At 46.8% G+C, this 21,948-nt stretch overlaps 1 protein-coding gene across 1 annotated transcript; it reads left to right on the top strand.

The window, feature by feature from the left end:
• Positions 1-49: 49 nt before the first annotated feature.
• LOC110069896 (solute carrier family 22 member 6-A) lies at positions 50-18,641 on the top strand. Its single transcript, XM_020777469.3, has 10 exons — positions 50-1,114; positions 5,960-6,063; positions 9,709-9,863; positions 11,876-12,044; positions 12,920-13,043; positions 13,140-13,255; positions 14,297-14,511; positions 15,526-15,634; positions 16,946-17,149; positions 18,036-18,641. The coding sequence occupies exons 1-10, from the start codon at positions 722-724 to the stop codon at positions 18,121-18,123; spliced, it is 1,677 nt and encodes a 558-aa protein (XP_020633128.3). The 5' UTR covers positions 50-721; the 3' UTR covers positions 18,124-18,641.
• The last annotated feature ends 3,307 nt before the right edge of the window (positions 18,642-21,948 follow it).

Here is a 21,948-nt window from a genome sequence, read left to right as displayed (position 1 = left end):
CTTTTCTAAAACAAGTTCGTTAATCCCTTCAGACAGGAGTAAAACTTTAACGGGATGATCTGCTTAGTGCTTTACATAAATAATCCACCCGGAGACCCAGAGGAGGCAGACCCCACTTTGCCCAGGAGCGAAAGCGACCGCAAGTTCAGCCCACCAAGCTGGCCACCGGCCGACAACTTTCTGGCTTCTCACAGCTCCCTCCCGGTGGAGGGGAATTTATTTTGCAGATTTCAAGAATCAACCTCGCAAGACATTCCCTCTCCACCCCTTAACCCTGGGCAAAGGCCTGAGGATGATGTAGTGGAAGAAAAAGGGAAAAGAGAGAGAGAGACCCTCAAACTTCAGTCAAGCGCCTGGAATCCACCCTAGCTTGGCACAAGACCCACCACCGGAGATCAATTGAAACCTTTTAAACTCCCACGGATGCTGCGGACGGTTGGGTAAATCAAAACACTCCTTTTGCTGGACCCATTTGTTTTTTCTGCTCCAGGAACCCAAACAGAAGAGATCTGTGGCCTCCGGAGCTCCCCGCAGTTCGCTTGCTGCCCCAGAGGCCAGCTCGCATTACGAAAACTTCACGAGCCGCAGAAACCGACGGGGAAACTGGCCCTCCTTAAGGTCCCCCCTCTCTTTCACATCTTGTGCGTTGGAGTTAAAGAAGGACCTGCTTATATTTCTTGACCCCACTCTCCCCTCTTCCAGGGGGATTTCCTGGGCCATCATGGGTTTCGCAGAATTCCTGGACCAAATCGGCGGCATGGGGCGCTTTCAAATCATCCACACCTTCCTCCTGACCGTCCCCATCGTGCTGATGGCCAGCCACAACCTTCTCCAGAACTTCACCGCCGCCATCCCGGACCACCACTGCCAGGTCCACCTCCCGGCCAACGGCACCAGGTACCTCGATGTCATCGGACCCACGGAGCTGCTCCGAATCGGCATCCCCGTCAACAGCAGGCAACAGCCCGAGAAATGCCGCCGCTTCGTGGACCCCCAGTGGTCGCTCCTCAACCCCAACTTCACGGCCGCCAACCGGACCAAGACGGACACCGAGCCCTGCGCCAACGGATGGGTGTACGATCGGACCGTGTACACGTCCACCATCATCACGGAGGTGAGAGGGGACCGATGGAGGCCCGGAGAAGCCCTAAATTATGCCATGTTTAAGATGCCCCATAGAAGTAGCAAAAAGATGGCTTGGTCATGGCAGAAATGGGGTGGGAAAAATATTAGGGTCATCATAATCTAAGATCTCAAACTACAGTTTAATTAACTTGTGCATCAATCCAGAAGTGAAAATGGGTCCAGTGGAGTTGGAGAGAGTAGACCGGGATCTGACTCTAGATTTGAGGGTGATTCATTGTCTATTTGTGTGTGTGTGTGTGTGTGTGTGTGTATTTTAATCCCTCCTTTCCTGCTGTGAGATCAGAATATAGCAAACACAGTGGTCCTCCTTTATTGTCACGACATGTCTGTCTCATAACAACAACCCTGCCGTGTGGGTCATGCAGAAGAACGGCTGATCATAATTGCCCGGCTGTTTCCATGGAGCAGGGAGGGATTCAGATTTGTTGGGATTTGAACTCAGGTCTCCCACGTCCTTCCTGAAAAGCTCAAACCCCATATAAGCATCCTGCCTTGGGCTGTAGATGAGGTTTTCTGATTTCCCCCGTCGTTAAACAAGAGAAGCAACAAAATTAGATCTCCCGCTCCTGAATTTATACTGCCGAACCAAGACGACACGGAGGAGTAAGTGAAACATTTTGAAACTCAGAGGCTCCGAATCATTTGAACCCCTTAAGTGTGCATCTTTCGCACCAGGATCCAAAGAATAGATCTTTCCCAGGAATCAAAAGAATGGAAGCAGAGAGAGACAGAGAGCGAGGCAATTAAAATGCTACCTAAGGAAGTGAAAGGTCTTGTATCGGGGACTCCTCTGAGTAATTTTAGAAGTGATTCTATCCACGGCCAGTGAGTGTTTCACCTCGGAGACGTTTAAGGACGTAAGCATGAAAAAGAGTGTCTCTGAGTTTAAGCAAAGTGCCTCCCTCTTCTTCACCAAGTAACCAGGAACGACAGGTGGTTCCGGTTACCTGTTTAGTTCCTGGGGTACACGATTTGTTCGTTTCTGGTCCTCAAGAATTCAGAATAAAAGCGACAAACTAAACAGGAACGGACGAATCCTGCACACAGACGTCGCTCCCTCTCGCACAAGATGGTTTGCACGGACGGGCAGCCGCTCTCCAAAGTTTTAGACCGGGTCTTTCTCCTCAACGTGGAAAAGGCAGGGGCCGAACCGGGAACCTTCCAGGTGGCAAAGCAAGGGGCTACAGATAGGATGCCTCGGGACATGGAGGCTCCGTCTCGAACTCACGAGATCGAACCAAGGCCTCTTTAGTCCAGCCTCCCGCCTGCACCGTGGTCAACAATAAACCTCTGGAAGCCCGAGAACAAGATATGAGCACTGCGTACCTCGGTTTACGAATTGAATCCGGGATGTTTCGAATTGCAAAAAAATTCGCAAACCGAAATGCGGTTTCCCATAGGAAGGCATGTAGGGGGGGTGGTGCTATAAACCCTCCAGGCGCAATGAATGCATTCTGCAGAAAGTTGCTTCGTATGGCGGAAAAGAATTCGTAAACCAAGGCATTATTTTCAATGGATTTTTCATTCGTAAACCGAAAAGTTACGTTCACCGAGGCGTTCGTAAACCGACTGTGTATCCTCCCATCTTCCCCCTGCTCCCCATCATGTCGCCCGCTGGCCTCTCTTGTCCCAGCCCAGCGTGACCCTGATGTCGGGCAAAAGGGGAGGGTGAGAACCCCAAATATCCCCCCCACCCTCTCCATGGTGGTGGAAATACCCCTAATAAGGAAATCCTTTCCATTTAACTGAAGCTTAGAGACCTGGAGCCCCACGGAGGCCGGCGATCATGGCAGGATCGGAACCCCGTGTCGCCTCCCTCCGCTTTTCTCAATCTGGCCCCCCTCCAGATGCATTTAGATTCCCATCATCCCCCAACGCCTCCAGGTGGCCTGGGGCTGATCCTCTAGGAATCGGGGCTCCCTGTTCGGAAATTCCATTCTCTCCTGGGCGAATGTCCAACATTCGCCCTAAATCTTAGGCGCTTGTCTTTCATTCTGTACCAGAATTTAGCCTGGGAGAGTGCCATATTTTCTAGCCTTGTTTATTATCTATAAGTATTTTGTTGTTGTTTAGTTTAGTTGCATCAGACTCTTCGTGACCCCATGGACCAGAGCACGCCAGGCCCTCCTATCTCCCACTGCCTCCCGGAGTTGGGTCAAATTCATGTTGGTCCCTTCGATGACTCTGTCCAGCCATCTCATCCTCTGTCGTCCCCTTCTCCTCTTGCCTTCACACTTTCTCAACATCAGGGTCTTTTCCAGGGAGTCTCCTCTTCTCCTGAGATGGCCAAAGGATTAGAGCCTCAGCTTCAGGATCTGTCCTTCCAGTGAGCACTCAGGGTTGATTTCCTTCAGAATTGATAGGTTATACAGTGCCTTTTTTTTCAATTCACAGAAGATGATGTAGGCAAGTGAGGGCAAGGAGGAGGGCCCCCCCCCTCAAAGACACCCAGTGAATTTTACGGCCGAGGGGAGACTTGAACCGGCATCGCCATGCTCTAACCACTACTCCACCCTAGCTCTCTCTCGTGGAGTCCTGTAGCGATGGGACACTCTTATTCAGAATGCCAAAGTCAAGGAGGTTGGGAGCGAAAAAGAGAAACAGCCGGACTTTCCGGCAAACGGAGGGGTTAAGCATCCCGGCGCCCCATGGAACCTTTTGCCTCTGATGGGTAAACAGGCTGTAATTGACAGACCAGCCTCTAAACCGCTCCCCCCCCCCTCGCACTCCGATTTCTCCAGTCCGAAGGCCCTGCTGGGAAGAACAGAATCCAGAACCAGCTGGAGATCCTCCTCCTGGCCAGAAACCCAAGGGAAAAAAAGCAGCTGCTTTTTCTGGGGGGGGTGAAGTGGGGGGCGCATTTTTCCGCTCCCCTTGTAATAGACAAGTAGCCATTGGTAAGGAGGGGGGGCACTCTGTGTTTCGGAGGCGATGCTTTGAGCGGCCAGACTTTTGTGCGCTAAACAGGCCTCAAGGAGATTTTTTCTTGGGACTACAACCCCTATCGTCCCCCAAAAAGTAAACACAAAAAAAAAACCTCATGATTTTCACACTTTATCATGATTTCATGCGTTTATGTGTTCATGCCGACCACCATCCCCCACTTTCGTCACGATTTATTTCTTTTAGCATTATAGTTCATATTTTTCGTCTAGGGCGGACCACCGACCCTGAACCGATGGAGAAAAAAAAAAAGAGGGGCCGCGGGCAATTGTGAAGCACGATGGCTCCTCCCCTTTTCCAGCAACTTTTTGGAAAGAGACAACCTTAACAACATCATTTTTAAAAAAATATTAATTTTCTAATATTTTCCCGTCGTGGCCCTGCTTGGCTGTGTGGCTTCTCTTTGTGATTTTTTTTTTTGTGCTTTGGGATTGCACTGGGGATCAGGGAGAAGAATACAATTAATTAATTAATTAATTAATTAATTAATTCGTGATTATGTGGTCACAGACTCAAGTGAGAAGCACCTCTATCCAGACGGTGTGGCCATTATTGCTCTTTTGGGCAGCTCGGCGTGCAATAATAACCATCATCTCGTAACGTTAGAACGGCAGAGCCGGAAGGGTCCCCTGTGGATCAGAGTCCAGCCCCTGTCAGGGAGGCGCTGGGTTTCGAACTCGCAACCTCTGGCTCCACAGCCAAAGATGCAAAAGGATCCAGGGACCGATCCCAAGGGATCAAAGTGGTCCTCTTGATGCCCCGCCCTGTCTTTTTTTTTTTTTTTTAAAGCTTCCGCCTGCATTCTTGTAGAACTGCTGGCTAGCTCTGTGGTTTAGGGATCTGGCTGGGAGTTTGAATCCCCCACAGTGCCTGTTGGACGGGGGCGGCGGCTTGACTCAATGTTCCATAGGGTCCCTTCCCTTCTATTTAAAGCTAACAGCAGTGAGTCTACAAATACTTAAAGGGGTCAAAGAGAGATCATACCGAAGAAGTAAGCAACACCAAAAGACCTGCGAAGGAGTCAGGCACGACAATCCATTAAAATAAAAATACAGTGGTGCCTCGCTAGACAGTTACCCCGCATGACAGTTTTTTTTTGCTAGACATTGGCTTTTTGCGATTGCTATAGCGATTCGCAAAACAGTGATTCCTATGGGGGAATTTTGCTGGACAATGTTTGGTCCCTGCTTCGCAAACTGATTTTCGCTAGATGACGATTTTGACAGCTCCCTCTGCGCTCGCAAAACGGGTGTTTTCGGGACCTAAGCTTTGCAAGACAGCGATTTAAACAGCTGATTGGCGGTTCGCAAAGCGGCTTTCCTATGGCCTTATATTCGCTAGACAACAACGATTCTTCCTGATTGGAATGCATTAAACAGGTTTCAATGCATTCCAATGGGGAAAATGCTTTTCGCTAGACAATGATTTCGCTAAACAGCGATTTCAGTGGAATGGATTATCATCGTCTAGCGAGGCACCATTGTACAAACTTCACTCAGGCAGCGGGGGATGAAGGAAAATCTTGCCAGAAGGGGACGGGTCTTCACCGGATGGGGCTTAATTTCTCTGATTTGGTGGAAGGGACCTTTCTTGGAAAGTTCGGGCTTTCGAGGTTGCATGTGAACATCACCCAGCGAACATCACCCAGCCGGCTACCTATGGCAGTTTTTCCCCCCGAAGGAGAAAATCCTGCTCTCTGGGTACGAGTGGACAACACATCTTAGTGCAGTGGCTCGTTGTAATGATTCTTCTGCTCTCAAAGGGTCCTGCTAAGTTTCTCCCCGATCGGGACCCCCTTTCCTGTTTCTTTTATCTCCCGAGCCTTAAAACAAACCAACACTGACCCAGTTTTTCCTTCCTTCTGTAACAGTGGGATCTGGTGTGTGATCGGCGGAAGCTCCGGGAGATGGCTCAGTCTGTCTACATGGCTGGCGTGCTGGCTGGGGCCCTGATCCTCGGCGGGCTGGCTGACAAGTAAGCTGAGCGAGATTTTTTTTAAAAATACACTCGGATTCTGACCCTTGACCAGCTGCTAGGTACCGATTGCTAGTTGGGTGCTTAAGATTTCTTAACGATAACTTGTGTTTTAAACCTTTAATTGCGCCTTGCACTCGCGTAAGTGCGGGTGTACGTTGAGCTTGTTTTCTGTTTGCTTCTGTCGCACAGCAGAAGTACAGAGACGTCCTGAGCAGAGTAGCTAGACGTTCCCCAGAGCCCACCCTTTTCTCATTAACGGGCTCTTTAAAATCTCGATAACGAACTGAGACTTTTGTAAGAGAAAGAATTTTTTACAAAATTCTTTACTAACAGTTGTTGGAAATTGCAGACTTCCTTCCCTGCACACATATTTAGCTACCAACCGAACAGATCAACAGCAAACAAACAGCAGCCCACCAGCAAAGGAGATGTGGGTGGGGGATAGCTAATGGAGAGGCGGGGCTCTCTTTGAATTCAAAGCCTGGAAGGGACAACGGGTTAGTGCTGGATAGAGAGACACGGACTTAAGCCCAGAAAAATCTCTCCCTGCCACACAAACTACAGATAGCAAGGGAAGTTGCAAACGAAAGTCCAACAGAATTCAGGTCCAGGATTTGGCCCTTGGGACCTGAGGCCTCTTCTTAAGGAGGCCCTCTTTCCTGAGAAGACTCTGCAGGAAACCTTAATTTGCCACATCTCAGACCTTATTCCCCCCCCCCCCCCATCCCCGTGGCCTGTTAGTCATAACTCTCCCACATTTTTTATTTTAGAAACAGGCGAACACCTTATAGAAAATGTGGAGGTAAGGGAAGAGACACACATAAAACCCATAAGCAGAAATTATTCTAGAACTCTTGAACTGCTCCATGAAGGTATTAAAAAAGGCCAAGGGTAATCCAGACACGAATGGAAAGCTTACATCCTGCTTTTCTCTCCCGGCACGCAGTTCCTTCAGATCTCAACGCCTAACTAATCAGACTTTCAGATAGGGCATATTTTCTCTCCTCAGTACCAATCAATGACACCGGATCCTTGTAGGACAGGCTTTTGACATCTTCCTTTCAACTCCTAGAAAGGCTTTTTATGCAGCTGGCTTTAACTCTTCATGATAATGTTTATTTTATTTATTGGAATCCTTAGGATACTAAAATAGTGGTATTTAAACAAAGGCTCTCAGGCTGATGGCTTGGAGCCCTCAGCCTAATTTCAAGGTGTGTGTTGTGTATTATGTGTATTATGGAAGTTTCTTGGAACTTCCGACGCTCTTATGACGCACCTTCAAAATACTGTTGTTAACAGACCACAGATTCTGGGTTTTTTGATTGAACCCAACCATCTCATGTTTGATCTTTCATAGAATAAAGGAGTTGGAAGGGGCTTCTGAGGGGCCATCAAGACCACCCTCCTCAATGCAGGAATCCAAGTCAAAGTAGATCTAATAAATGGTAGTCCAATCTTCTCTTGAAGGCCTCCAGCGTTGGAGCGCTCGCCACCTCCCGAGGTCCTTAGCGCCATTGTCGTACTGCTCTAACAGTTAGGACATTTTTCCTGATATTCAGCTGAAATCTAACTTCCTGTCACTTGATCCCATTATTGCATTCCCTGCACTCTGGGAGGACCAAGAACGGATCCTGCTTTCAGCCACGATGGAGAATTCTTTGAAGGATGAGGGCTTGTAGAATAAGAATTTGTGGGATTGCCCTTCCTTCCGGAGGCACGTATTTTCTCAGGTGCCCACATCGCCTCATAACCCTCCCTTGGTTTCCCGTCCCTTAACCCATCTTCTCCCTTCTTCACCCAAGGAATGAAAAATAAAAATTAAAAGGAAGGGAGAAAAGATGGCTTCACGGACATAGGACGAGTTTATTCCAGGGAAAGCTGGGGAACTCTTAAGGCGCCCCAAGTGGACAGTTTAGGAACTGCACGTGTCCTGTCCGTTCCACCCTGGACTCTGGCCCGGCTGAGTCACATGCCGCCCGGATAGTGGCAGGCCTCCTTGACCACGGATGCCCCTCCTGGGCCAGACACCTCCTTTCTGATTGGTCAACAAGTCTTTAACGGACACGTGCCGTCCCACATTCCAGAGCAGTACAAAGGGTGCCTCTTCCATCATCCGCCTCTCTCTCTCTCTGGTGCCCTTCCCGTCTTCATCCGAGCCCATGAGTTGGCACATTTTTGCAGGCTGAGAAGCGCAAGACGAAACGGCGCGGTCATCAGTTCTGGAGCATAGGCACTCGTTGTGATCATTCCTCCTGGACACGGTCCGTAAAAGAGTCCCAAAATGCAGGCCAGCTGCTTTGTATCTCGCCAATCAACCTGTTTTAAGCAGTTTTCGCCTCCATGGGAACGGATCTTTTGCAAAGTGAATGGCTCCTAACAACCTATGGAAGAGCCACCAGCTACAAAATGCCAGGCACTCACAAAAGGGACAGCTGATGACCAACGTTATCACCACCACTTAGGCGGAGATTGCAGCTAAACCCAGAGGATTCGGCTCAAAGGAAGCTTGCTTCTTAAAATGATGATCGTTATTTTTAATTTAAAGGCTCTTCGTAATCTGAGGACACAAAAGGTCGCTTACCTAATTTAGGGTGCAACAATACAGTGGGGGAAAATACACATTGATCGGCTGTGAATTTGCACCCAGGAAGTTGGGCTTCCCCGGGTGGGTTTGCTTTAGTCAACCAGATAGAAGAGAGGAGGCAAATTGCTAATCAGCACTTGTTCGCAGCTTGTTAAGGCAACATCTGCTGTAGCCATCCAGATTTGCAAGGGGCCTGGCTACAGCAGATGTTGCCTGAACAAGCTGCAAACAAGCACTGATTGGCCATTTCTTGTCTTCCTCTTCTTCTTCTGATCTCCCGGGTGCTAACAAAACTTTGTTCTTGCACAGAAAGCTGCCACAGAAGTTTTTACCCCAAGCAAAAACAAATAAACATGGGGAGGTGTTGAAAAAAAGTTTTTTTCTACTTCCAGAGACCTCTAGGAAGGTGCTTTTTGTTGCAAAGTTTTGAATTCCTGGTTAAAAATGCTTTGCTACACAGTAGAAATACAGCGACTCCCAGAGAATAGCTTCAAGTTCCTCAGCTAGTCCACCCCTTTCCCATCTTCACCATCCAACATTCCCACTGGCACTTAAGGTCTCAGTAATTCACTCTGAGACATCTGCAGGAGAAAGAATAATAATAAAAACAGTTTCATTGCTTATAGTTGTGAACCGATCAACAGCAAACGAAACAAACACTGACTTCTAAGGGAGTAAAGAGAGGGAAAGGAACACTCAGCCGGCAGGGGCTGTCTTTAAATTCAGAGGCAGGAGGAAACGATCGACTGATTGGATCGTTTGCCTGTCACTCCAGCCTAAAATAGTCCCTCCCCTTCACTCAGGCTGCATGCAAGGTTGCAAAAAACTCTAACAGTTTTCACCATAGGATTCCCAAGAGCCTCCACCCCCTAAAAAATCCCAAATAGAAGCTGCCAGTCTATCCCCTTCTTCTCCGGAGTTTTTAAAGGACCATTTCTGGGGGGTTAAAAGAGGTTATACTAAACCCATAGACCATTGCTCCTCCATGCCTCGATCTGTGTTTAAGAGCCGACGGGCCGATTTCAGCTGTTTCTCCTTTTGCTTTGCTGTCTCTCTAGGTTTGGCCGCAAGGCGCTCACGATTTGGTCCTTCCTCCAGATGGCCGTGATGGGGACTTGCGCGGCCTTTTCGCCCAATTTCCTCTCTTACTGCATCTTCCGGTTCCTGAGTGGGATGGCTCTCTCAGGATTCGGCCTGAGCATCGCTTGCTTGCGTAAGAGATTCCCCCCCCCAGAAGCCTTAAAGACAAACTTTCTGCAAACCTATTTAATTATTACTATTATTATTTTTATTTCAAAGCAGAATTACAATTACAGTTGGGGCCCCTAATCCACGGGATCAGTATCTACTGAGTCAGTTATCCACGGTCTGAAAATATTTAAAATATTTTAAAAAATATATCTAGAAACAGATATTTCTAAAGATGGCATTACTGGAAGCGGTCAGTAGAGGGCGCCAGAGACCATACTATGGATCATGTTCACTAAATATATTTCAATGGTTTTATGAGAACTGACCAATAGAGGGAGCCAGAGACCTTCGCTATTAAAAAAGCATTTTATTATAATCCACGTTTTTCAGCATTATGTGTGGGGCAATCGGAACCGATTCCCCACATATCCATTGTAATTTTTTTTTTTAAAAATAATTTTTTAAAATATTTTTTTAAAAAAATTTCAAAGCAGAGTTACAATTCGTTTTTGAAGACCAAATGCATGACCAAATTATGGAATTCGTTGCCACAACTATAGCACTGAAGAAGAGGATGACGATGAGAGCCAAGCAGGAATCAAATTTAAATGTTCCTATCAGAATAGTAATGATTTAATTTTTGGTTTCATAACAACCATAACATACGGAGCGCTATCCTTATTGTCTTCATCACCCAAAACATCACATCTTTGTACATTAGGCTTTTCTGAGTCACATAATAATTTTAGAAAAAAAGAATTCTTATCCAAAATGTATCTTCTAGTGGTAGTTTCAGAAGGTGAGCACAAGAAAACTCGCAAATCCCATTGCCACTACATCCTATATTGGACTATCAAACTACGCTATGTAGTTAAATAGGTGACACTCCCATATCTTAATTTTTCCTTCTGCTTTAACCATAGAGATGGCCCTAGGCCATTGACACAGCTTGCCTTCAAATAAAGGGCTGCTGGATCAGGGTTTACCAACAAATGAGAAACTGATATTTTTTTGAACATGAGTGGCCCTCGTATGCTTGCACTACAGCAGGGATAGCTTGAATCATCCTACTGTTCTGGGGGGGGGGAATCCTTTCCCCTTAGCTACTGTAAGACCTGCAGCTCATCTCAGAAGGGACATGGAAACCTGAGGGGGTGGCAAATAGCATCACAGATCCCTGCTACTCAAGGAGGCCTAGGGCGTCCACCCCTTGAGCCCTGGTTCCACTACACCCCTGGTTCAACTCCAACCTGTTCCTTGTCTGGGTTAGTGACGTAGAGGAAAGGTGGGTTCTGAGTGAATTGATGTTTGATTCAATTCTTAAAAAAAAAAAATCCTCCCGTTTATGAATGTGGGATCACTACTTCTGGACCCACGATTCAAAAAAGCCAGGAAATGACCCGATATTCCTGCACAATATGGTGCCCGCGTTGTCAGCAGGAACAAGGAGGCCAAGCTTTGTTGGGCAACGTGAGTGTTGACAATACCGAAGGTAGCAAGTCAAGATGGTCTACAGGATCCCTTCTTAGGCTCATGACCATTCACAAAGTGACACCAGGCAGGGGAAAATCCCAGAAGCTGATTCCTTCCCCTGCCCATCAATTAACCACTTCTTGCCCAAATACAAAGCAATGGTCAAAGCTGTTTTTCAACAAGTGTGAACGGCCATTTCTACAAAAGGGGAAAGCGAAAGCAGTTCTGATCTGGCAGGAGTGTGCGAGGAGTGAGTGAGGGGGTGGGATTTGCACTGCCAGCATTTGTAGAAAAAAAATAATAACCATGACGAGGGTGGGAGCTGGGGAAGCTCATTTCAAGCTAAGGACCGTTTTATATCCCGGATGAGTTTTTGCAGGAAGGCCGGATTTGACGGGGGCGCCCGACCCATGATTTCGATCAAGGACCAGCTTGGTTTCAGCTCAGACAGTTTTATAATTCTGGATAATAAAGAAATGGATGAAATTCAAACCCCCAAAGGCTGAGCTGATGGGATCGCAGATCGATCTCCCTTAATGGAGTTCCTCTTCTCTTTTCCAGTCGTTGAATGGATTCCCACGGAGTTTCGCACGATTACCATCGCCACCACCGGCTTTGTGTACACGCTGGGACAGATCCTACTCGCGGGCGTGGCCTATGCCATCCCCGACTGGCGCTGGATGCAGTTCGCCGTTTCCGCGCCCTTCTTTTTATTTCTCCTTTATTCCTGGTAAGTGAAGATCGGAAGGGACTCCCTCTGTGGTTCTCCTTCGAGGACTGAAGAACTTTTTTTGCTCGGACAGCCGCTTATACATCGGCACAAATCCTGTGGCTTAGCCTTATACGTTGCACTTGAGTAGGCCCATTGAACCAACAGGGATTTGGTGAGACGACTCCACTGCAAGTTCTTTTAATTCACCTGGGCTCGTTCGTAAGGGTCACATAATATGCTAAAGTAAGTCACAGCTCGAGTAGGCCCATTTGAATGGAGAGAATTCACAGAAGAGTTGACTCATCAAATACCGTATTTTTATGTGTATAAGACTATACTTTTGTCTAAAATCTCTAGACTAAAAATTGAGGGTTGTCTTATACACGGAAGTAAGCCGAGGAGAGAACAAAAACAAGTGGAAGGGAAAGCAGGGATCAAAGCGATCCTGCAGCGCTTTGATCCCTTTCCCCCTACACGTGCTAAGCCCTACTTAGATTTCTTAATTTTGGGTTAGAAAAGTGGGGGTGTGTGTGTGTCTTATACATGGGGGTGTCTTATACACGGAAAAATACGGTAATTCACCAGGCATATCCCAGTGTGATTGATTGTGCTAGGGCAGAGGATTTTGGCCATTATGAAGGCACAGATGAAGAGGGGCATGTGTGCAGATTGACGTCAAAGCTGCTAGACCTGTGGAAACCGGAGACACTCCATCGGCTGTCAGGATTTTTGCCTGGTGTCACGGTAAATCAGGTCCCTATGAACTGAATCTAAATCCCAAAGTTGGCGAGCAAATCCAAGGTAGAAACTTTGCTTCCCAGAATCGACGGGAGCCACTGTAGGTTCGAGGGTGGATTTTTCCACCTCCGTTGAATCTGTCTTCTTTGGCACAGGTGGTTTGCAGAATCGGCGCGTTGGCTGATCCTTTCGGGGAAATCCAGCAAAGCAGTTGGCATCCTTCAAAGAGTTGCCCGAATCAACAAAAAGCACGAAGCTGGAGCAAAGATCACAACAGAGGTAAACAGAAGGGAAGATCCAGTTGCGGCTTTGAAATAAGGACTGGTCGTTTTGAGGGACACACACACACATATATATATGTTTTTTTCTTGGCAGGTTCTGCTCTCCAACATGGAGAAGGAGCTCTCCACCACGAAAGCTTCTTACACCATCTCCGACTTGGTGCGCACCCCGGCCATCCGCCGTATTTTCTGCTGCCTCTCTGTGGTGTGGTAAGAGATTTAGCCCAAGATAACACAGTTTAAAAAAATAATCATTCTGCCCATTTTTTTAAATAGGGAAGGTTGAGGCCGTTCGGCCGCTTTGAAGGTCAATTAAAAATTCATCCGTGGTTGAAGCACAAATCTTTTTTATTTCCTTTTGCTTTAAATACGGAACAGGTCGAGGCTTCAAATACCGTATTTTTCGCTCCATAAGACGCACCTTTCCATAAGACGCACCAATTTTTTAGGAGAAGAAAACAGGAAAATATAATCTGTTTTCTTCGCTCCATAAGACGCACAGACTTTCCACCCCCCCGTTTTGTGGGAAAAAGTGCGTCTTATGGTGCGAAAAATACGGTAGTTTTTTTTTTTTAAGCAATGCAAAGCGCCTTATCACACTTTAAAGCCCTCTCTGGGCAGTTTACAATTTAATTATGGAGACTCTAGTTGGGCACAACACAAGGGATGTTCATCTGTCTTCTGCTTTGTTTGTAAAAAAAAAATTTTTAACTGCGCCTTCACTTCAAATGGACTGGTTAGAGAAGTCACTAACGATAGGCAAAACCGAGGCAGCAGGAAAACAGGAAGTCAGAATACTTGAGTCTTCCAGAGCTGGGCAGGGCTATTAAAAGTCATTGTGTCTGCCTCTTATCCATAAGGGGTCCGCATAATTGAGAATATACAGGGGAGGGGTTGAGGCTTTTAAATTAGTTCTCCTCATTACAGAACAATCCATCAAAACTATTTTGAAGCCGTAATCCCCCTGCCCCGCTCCAGAAAACTTGGGTTTTTTGGGAGGTATAGTTCATACATTCAATATAGATCAGCGGCACTGCGTTCTTTCCTTCCTGGATTCCCCTGCTGGCAGTTGGGAGAGCCGTGGGGTTGGTGAGGTTGCCGCCCGTTCCGTCCTCACAACAGCCCTGTGAGGTAGAGCGTGTGCCTGGCCGAATGTAATTCAGTGGGTTTCGTGGCTGAAGCAGGGATTTGAACACATGTTGGGGGCCTGCATTCCCAACATTGTCTGCCACGCCACCGCCTTTGTGACAGGTTCTCCGTGAGCTTCTCCTATTATGGTCTGGCCATGGACCTCCAGAATTTTGGGGTCAGCATCTACCTCATCCAGGTGATTTTCGGGGCGATTGACATCCCAGCCAAAGTGGTCGTGACCATCACCATGAGCTACCTCGGCCGGAGGGTCAGCCTGGCATCCTTCCTCATCGTCGCTGGCCTCATCATCATCATCAACATATTCGTGCCCACAGGTGAGACTCTCCGCCCTGGCCACGGAGGCTTACTTCCTCTCTTGCAGGAACGCCGTGGTTTCTTGCTAGAGATGTTTTTGAGGATGAGCTGTTGTAGATACAGTCGGGCCCACGGATCTGCCAGATCAGTATCTGCGGCTTCATTTGTCTGCATCTGAAAATATTAAAAATATTAAAAGAATATATAAATATTTCCATGATGTATTTACCAGACCTGGCCACTAGAGGGAGACAGAGACCATGCTATGTATTGTTGCTGCTATTATCCGTGGTTTTCAGCATCCACGTGAGGGCTTAGAACCAATCCCCCATTGATACAGGGGTCCTTCTGAACAACCTGGTGTGTGTGTGTGTGTGTGTGTGTGTGTGTGTGTGTGTGTGTGTGTGTGTGTGTGACTCACCCAGCAGATTGAACACTGAAGAGGACAAAATTCAACCCATAGGCCACATGGTTACTATTTATTTATTGGTTATATTTATAGTTCGTTTTTCTTCCTCTGAGCTCAAGGTCATGGAGATACCTCTTCTCCCCCCCCCCCACACTTCTATCCTCACAACCCTGTGAGGTGTGTGTGGCTCAAAGTTGTGACTGGCCCAGTGAGTTTGATGGCTGAATAGGGATTTGAACCCAGGTTCCAGCCCACACTCTAACATCTCACCACACTCTTAACACTGGGTGAGGTGCCACTCTTTGGTGGCCCTTTGCCACGACTTCAGAAGCCTCCAACCAATCGGGGATTCCTCTGCAACAACTCCTTACTGGGAGAAAGGTGACCTATGAATAAAACAAACAAATAAACACACTTCACCGCCCTCTGAGGATGGAGATGAGCTTCAGAAGGCCCTGGTGGGGTGCATCGGCCCGCATCTGACCATTTGGCCTCTGCGTGTGCCTAGGAACCTGCCCTGAAGGGAAGTGGGAGGGGTGGAGGAGATCGGAGCTTGGTACTGTGTTCGAATCATGCAGCCTTTTGGTCTTTCTCTTCTCTCCTCCCCTTCCCCTCCTCTCCAAAGAGCTGCAGACGGTCCGCACGGCGCTGGCCGTCATCGGAAAGGGGTGCCTCTCGGCGGCCTTCAATTGCACTTTCCTGTTCACGACCGAACTGTATCCCACGCCTGTCAGGTAAGGAAGACACCCGGGAGACCCCGTCCGCCCCATTGGCTTGCTTTGAGGACCCCTCTTTCCACGGCGACAGGAGACGGGCATTTGCTGAACCCAGTCCTTGTCTGGGACTCCACTCCTGTGTTCCAGGATGGTTTCCCACGCTGTCCTCCCTTGGTGCAGGAAAAATCAGGGTGGTAATTCTTAGGTAACCAATAAGTGCTTCTTCTCCCTAGAAGAAAAAATAAAAACAATAAAAACAGAGCAACAGCCATATACCATATTTTTTCCATGTATAAGACTATACTATTGTCTAAAATCTTTAGACTAAAAATTGAGGGTTCTCTTATACATGGAAGTAAGCTGAGGCGAGAACAAAAACAAGTGTAGGGGAAAGCAGGGATCAAAGCGATCCTGCAGCGCTTTGATCCCTTTCCCCCTACACTTGCTAAGCCTCACTTAGATTTCTTAATTTTGGGTTAGAAAAGTGGAGGACGTCTTATACACAAGAAAATACAGTAATCCCAGAACACTTGGGAGAAGAGGACCAGACCTACATCGTTGGATCCAGGCTTAGCTGCCCTGCAGCTGGGACGACAAAAAGCAGGCTCTAAGCAGAAAACCACGGGGGCACCTTAAAAACGATCAGATTTATTTTAAGGTCAGCTTTTGTGCATTCCAGCCCCGATACCACTGAGGCTCTGGATGGTCACACCCTGCTGAAATCTCTCTGGTCCATCTCGGAAGCCTTTTAAAAATTTTTGGCTCCTTCGTTCAGCGGGGTGGGGATCATGGGTATTGTGGTCCCGGGAAAAAAAATCAGATTGCAGAAGGCTGCAGTAGTTTAGGGAAATGGTTAAGAGTGGCTGAGCCGGGGAACGGACTACCTTGAAAGACTGTGGGTCAGTGATATTCCCAACCCTTGGTCACGATCGGTTCTTGGAGTACGGTTCTCAGAAATCCGGACCCGCACCGCTGGTGGCGAAGGCTTGTGGGAGTTTGTAGCCAAGAACATCTGGGGAGGCAAGGATGCTCCCTCCGATGAGTCCGCCCAGCAGGCACATCTGGATTCTCCTCTCTGCTTCGTCCTCCCCCTGACCCTTTTTGGCTTCCAGATCCGTCAGCCTGCCAGAATGTCTGGTGCAGGATCACCCCCCGCATTTCAGGGCTTAGTGAAGAGTAGAATCTAGGACTCTGCCACGGGACAGGCGAAAGCAGCGGCGGGGATACAACGCACACCGAAAGCCCGTTCTGCCGGCTGTCCTTCCTGCAGTAGTCGGAAATGTTATTCTAGCATATTGTTAAGACATGTATTTTTCTCACCCTCCCCAGGCAGACTGGGCTAGGTTTTGGGAGCACCATGGCCCGGGTGGGAGGCATCGTGGCCCCTCTGGCGAAGATGATGGAAGATTATTACACCCCTCTGCCGCCGATTGTGTATGGATCGGCTCCAATCATCTCCGGCCTCATTGCCTGCTTCCTGCCCGAGACCCTCAACGTGCCTCTACCAGATACCATAGAAGATGTGGAGAACAGGTGAGGGGGGTGGGGACCATTCATTAGGCGGGAACAGAGACGGCATCATCCACCAGAAGGAGGGGACACCGTGTCATATTTATGGCTGTGAGATCAGCTTTTGTCCTTTTTTAGGAGATGGGTGATTAGTGTGTCTTGTTGCAGGTGTATTGTTGTGATAAGGAGGAGAGATTATCGGTCACTGCGATTGATGGGTGTCATTAGCTGGTCTTTTGTGTGTAGTGATCCCCGGTCCTTGTGGCTGAGTAGAATTTGTTGACCTTTTTGCACACTGTGTTTTTCCGAGCTGGAAGTCAAGTTTTGTTGAATTTCAAACTTTCCTCTTTTTTGTTGAAGTCCTGCTGGTGCTTGTGGATTTCAATGGCTTCCCTGTGCAGTCTGACGCAATGATTGCTGGTGTTGTCCAGTAGTTCAGTATTTTGAAATAGATCATCCGGGAGGGCACGCGTTAACGACACGGACTGGTATAGGAGGCCGCGACGCATGTCTTCCATGCTTCCTCTACAGGAAGCATGGAGGACACCGCGACTCTGGAGGTGAACTATAGATCGGAAGCTTGCTGTCGTGGTTGATAAGGCAGCTTCCTTTAGCCCAGGGCCACTCAGCGGCTTCGCCGTCCAGAGTGGATGCCCATGAGTTTTAACGCAGTAGAACACACACACACACACACACACACACACACACACACACACACATATCCATGGGCTCAGTATGTGCAGCTTCACTTATCCATGTGTGAATTAAAAAAAAACTAGAACTATCCATGGAGACAGGGGTATTCCTGGACATTTCATGGACAGGATTCACGGGATAAGAGGTTGGATAGGTGGGGGATACTGGTGGTTCCTTCTGCTTGAATTCCCTCTTTTTTCCCCCTTTTTTTAAGAGCAAGAAAGAAGACTAAGGAAGAACTGGCCCAGGAGAAGATTTTGCTGCAAAGCCAAGACAAGGCCCTCTTTAAAGAGACCTGCTGATCCGAAAAGGGGCTCAGGTCTCTCCTTGCCCCCGGCTTCTGAGAAGAGAGGCGCTTTAAGACTTTATTGACGGCTTGTGATGTGCTCAGACTGGGAACTTCTGTTAGGAAGGAGAGACACCATGAAAGCTTGAGAAGATGGGAACCTTCTGGACCTTTCTGGAAGTCCTTCTCTGCCCCTAAGGGCCCGTTTTCATCTGCTTCGCCCTTATTTTTTCTAGGGAATGGGCCATGTTCCCTCGGAACCAAGAAGGCTCTCCTTTTAAGTCCTGTTTTTCAATTTCTGGGAGCCTTTGGTGCGGTGATAATAAAGATGAAGGAGTGCCTCTGAACATGCACAGATGTCCATATCTAGAGGAATCCCTGCTATGGTGAAGGCTTCTGTTTTTTTTCTTCTTCTTCCAGAAGGTAGCCACATCTCTCACACCTGTTGCGAACAAGAAATTGCTTGTGAACTCCCTTCCAAAAAAAGTCATGAATTGTAGTCCGAATAAACCAAAGCACTTGGCTAAAATTCCAGTTGTGGTTTTGGAAAGTAACTCTTATTTTCCATTTCCTGGGGGGTGGGGGAAATAACTGAACTAGATGCTTTTTAGTTACTTTGGAAAATCAACAACAGGGGTCTGAGCACAGGGGAGAGTTGTCTTGAAGAACGGGTGGCCTACCTCTGAATGTTTGAAGTTGGCTATCCTATGTCTTCCCGTCCATTTTGCCCACCACAGAGCACAAAGCAGCATCATGAGCTACCGTATTTTTCCATGTATAAGACTATACTTTTGTCTAAAATCTTTAGACTAAAAATTGAGGGTCGTCTAATACACGGAAGTAAGCTGAGGAGAGAAGAAAAGCAAGTGGAGGGGAAAGCAGGGATCAAAGCGATCCTGCAGCGCTTTGATCCCTGTCCCCCTGCACTTGCTAAGCCCCACTTAGATTTCTTAATTTTGGATTAGAAAAGTGGGGGGCGTCTTATACATGAAAAATATGGTACAATACGAGGCAATGCTTGGATCTTGCACTATTCCTCTGCCATTTTTTTTTACTTAACCCACACTCTAACTAGAAGCAAAACTTTAAGTTAGCTACCCTGCAAAGGGAGAGGTGTTATCTCTCAGCACGCTGCATCCGTAACATACTTTAATAATGCCCTGATGATGCTCGGTGTATTCAGTTTGGTCTTAGGCTTCCGTGAGTAGCTCACGAAAAATAGTGTTATTTTATTGCAACAAGTGACAGGCGTCCCTTGGTTTATGAAGTTAATGCATTCTCCAGGACATTACATAATGCAAAAAAATTCGTAAACGGAAACGCAGTTCGCCATAGGAACGGGGACGGTGCTATAAACCTCCCAGGCTCAATACATCCTGGGGAAACGTCCTTCGTACTGTGAAAAAAGAATCGTAAACCGAGGCATTATTTTCAATGGATTGCCATTCGTAAACCGAAAATTACGTTAACGGAGGCGTCCGCAAACCAAGGTACTACTGTATGTGATTTTCAGAGGTTTCCTCTTAAAAGGCATTTCCAGAGGGAATTTTTTACATTTCAAGCCATCCTTGTATCGATCTTAAGTGTCTCTCGCTGCCACCAAAGTAACAGAAACCAACCAAAAAGTGGCACAAGAAGAAGCACAACGAGTTATTTTTTTCCTCGCTGCAAGTATTAATGACAGCGAATTGCTTTCCAAACACTGTAAAGAGTAGCAGGGATAGATTTACATGCGAAAAATGACTTTCCAAGTTCTGGTTTGGATGCAAGTCATGAGGACAGGAGCCAGGAGGGTTGATCCAAACCCAGTTTCTCAGCCCTGGAAATTGGCGGCCGTGCTAGACCAGAATTTAGAAAAATCTCTTCTGCTCCAGATTCCTTCCGCCCTCCGAGAGAACCTACTGTGATTCTTGCTGCCTCTCCAAAATGGATTTTTTTCCTTCCTTCCTCCTTTACGGGAGACAAGAAATATGGCGTCCCTTCCTGTCGCACTCCATAAATTTTCTGATATCCTTTTGCAGAATGCAACAGCTGCCACCAAAACTCCGTGGCAGCTGTGGTGTGGCCCCTTAAGGGTTTGGGGGGGACCCACAAACTTGTTGCAGAGTGTTGAATTTTGGTTCAATTCTCACCGCAAAAGTGCAGGGATTCACAGAGCAGAATTAGCTTCAAGTTCCCCAAAGCAGTGCACCCCCTTTTTTCCCCTTCATTAAGTGGTGCTTACAGACCCAGTAACACACTTGTAACAGAAAGAATTAAAAGGTTAAACAACTTACGGTTGAACAGATCACACAGCAAGCTGACAAACGTGATTGTTTTCATCACAAAGTTCAACAGACTCACTGAGTGCTTCCAACACACAACACAGAGGGAATAAAAGTACTGAGCAGAGAGGCGGGGCTCTCTTCGAAAATTCAGTGGCAGGAGGTAACAATTGGTTAGTGCTGAGAAGATTGACAGTTACTCTAGCCCAGAAAGGTTCCTCCCACCCACATCGACTAAAGGCAGCCTGCGAGGTTGGGGAAAAAAATTCTAACAAGTTGTCCATTCCTGTGGGGCAAAAAATGAAATACAAAGCTGACTTACATGCACTGAAAAGATCAGTTGTCCGTTCCAGCTTTCTTTGCCGGAAAACGATTCCGACCAACTGTATTTTTAAAGTCCTCTCGAGATAATTCAAAGTGGGAGGGTGTCTTCAAAAAATCTGTAAAATATCTAAAAGTAGTCTTCCTCAGACTCAAATCTCACTGTTTAATCCAAGGTTGTAGCTATTTTCAGGTCTCCAGTAAACAGGATATTTTGTTGAATGAATGAATGAATGAATGAATGAATGAATGAATGAATGAATGAATGAATTTATTTATTTATTTATTTATTTATTTATTTATTTATTTATTTATTTATTTATTTATTTATTTATTTATTTATTTATTTATTACAGTCAGGTGACCAGCTCATAAAACATATTTATGGCTAAAACAGACAAAATGCAGTTTAAAAATGTACAACCATTTCATAAATAGGATATCTGGTTCCTTCATCTGCTTCTTGCTAGTGCTTTAATGGATATTTTGTTCCTATGATTAGCTAGTGGTGTATATACTCTTTTCCCCTGAAACAAATAATTTAGATATCCCACGGCATGGATACTAGCCACGAAGCATGCATCCCTCGCTGGCTTTGTGATTTTATCATCAAAACAATATCTCATCTTTCTGTCGGAAATGATACAGAAGCTGGCGAAGAAAAGTACATTTAAGATTTTTTTTAAAATACAATTTAAACATTAAACGGGCTTTTTAAAAAACCCACTGAAAACCCTTCCGTAAAAGGAAACAGCGCCCGCCCTTTAGTTTCCATCAGGTGTAAATGCCAAATGGGCATCTGAGTTTTAAACACATCTGGCCTTTGGATGAATGGACAGCTGCTTAAAATGTTTGTGAATCAGCCGTGATGATTCACTCACCAGAAAGGTGTTTTTTTTTCCTCTCCTTGAATAGCCAAATGAGTTAAGAATTTCTTGTGGCCAATGGAAGATGGAATGCAGAAATCACCCAGCCATTCTGGATAGGTTTAAATTTGTATACAGCGGTGCCTTGCTTGACGATGTTAATTTGTTCCAGCGAAATAGCTGTAGAGCGAAAACATCATCAAACGAAATAAAAAACCTAATCGTACAGCGATTTCCTCATTAAGTAAGGCAATCATTAAGCGAGGCACCACTATACCTACACACATTATCTATAAGGAACCCAATTCTTGCCGGGCAACCAGGCTTGTATTTATTTTCTGCTTGGCCTTGAAGACCATGTCCGCCATTTGCATTTGGGATTCACTGTGA

This window comes from Pogona vitticeps, chromosome 15 (genome assembly GCF_051106095.1).
Source record: "Pogona vitticeps strain Pit_001003342236 chromosome 15, PviZW2.1, whole genome shotgun sequence".
Lineage (NCBI taxonomy): Eukaryota > Metazoa > Chordata > Lepidosauria > Squamata > Agamidae > Pogona > Pogona vitticeps.
This window is presented reverse-complemented; position numbering and strand designations above follow the sequence as displayed.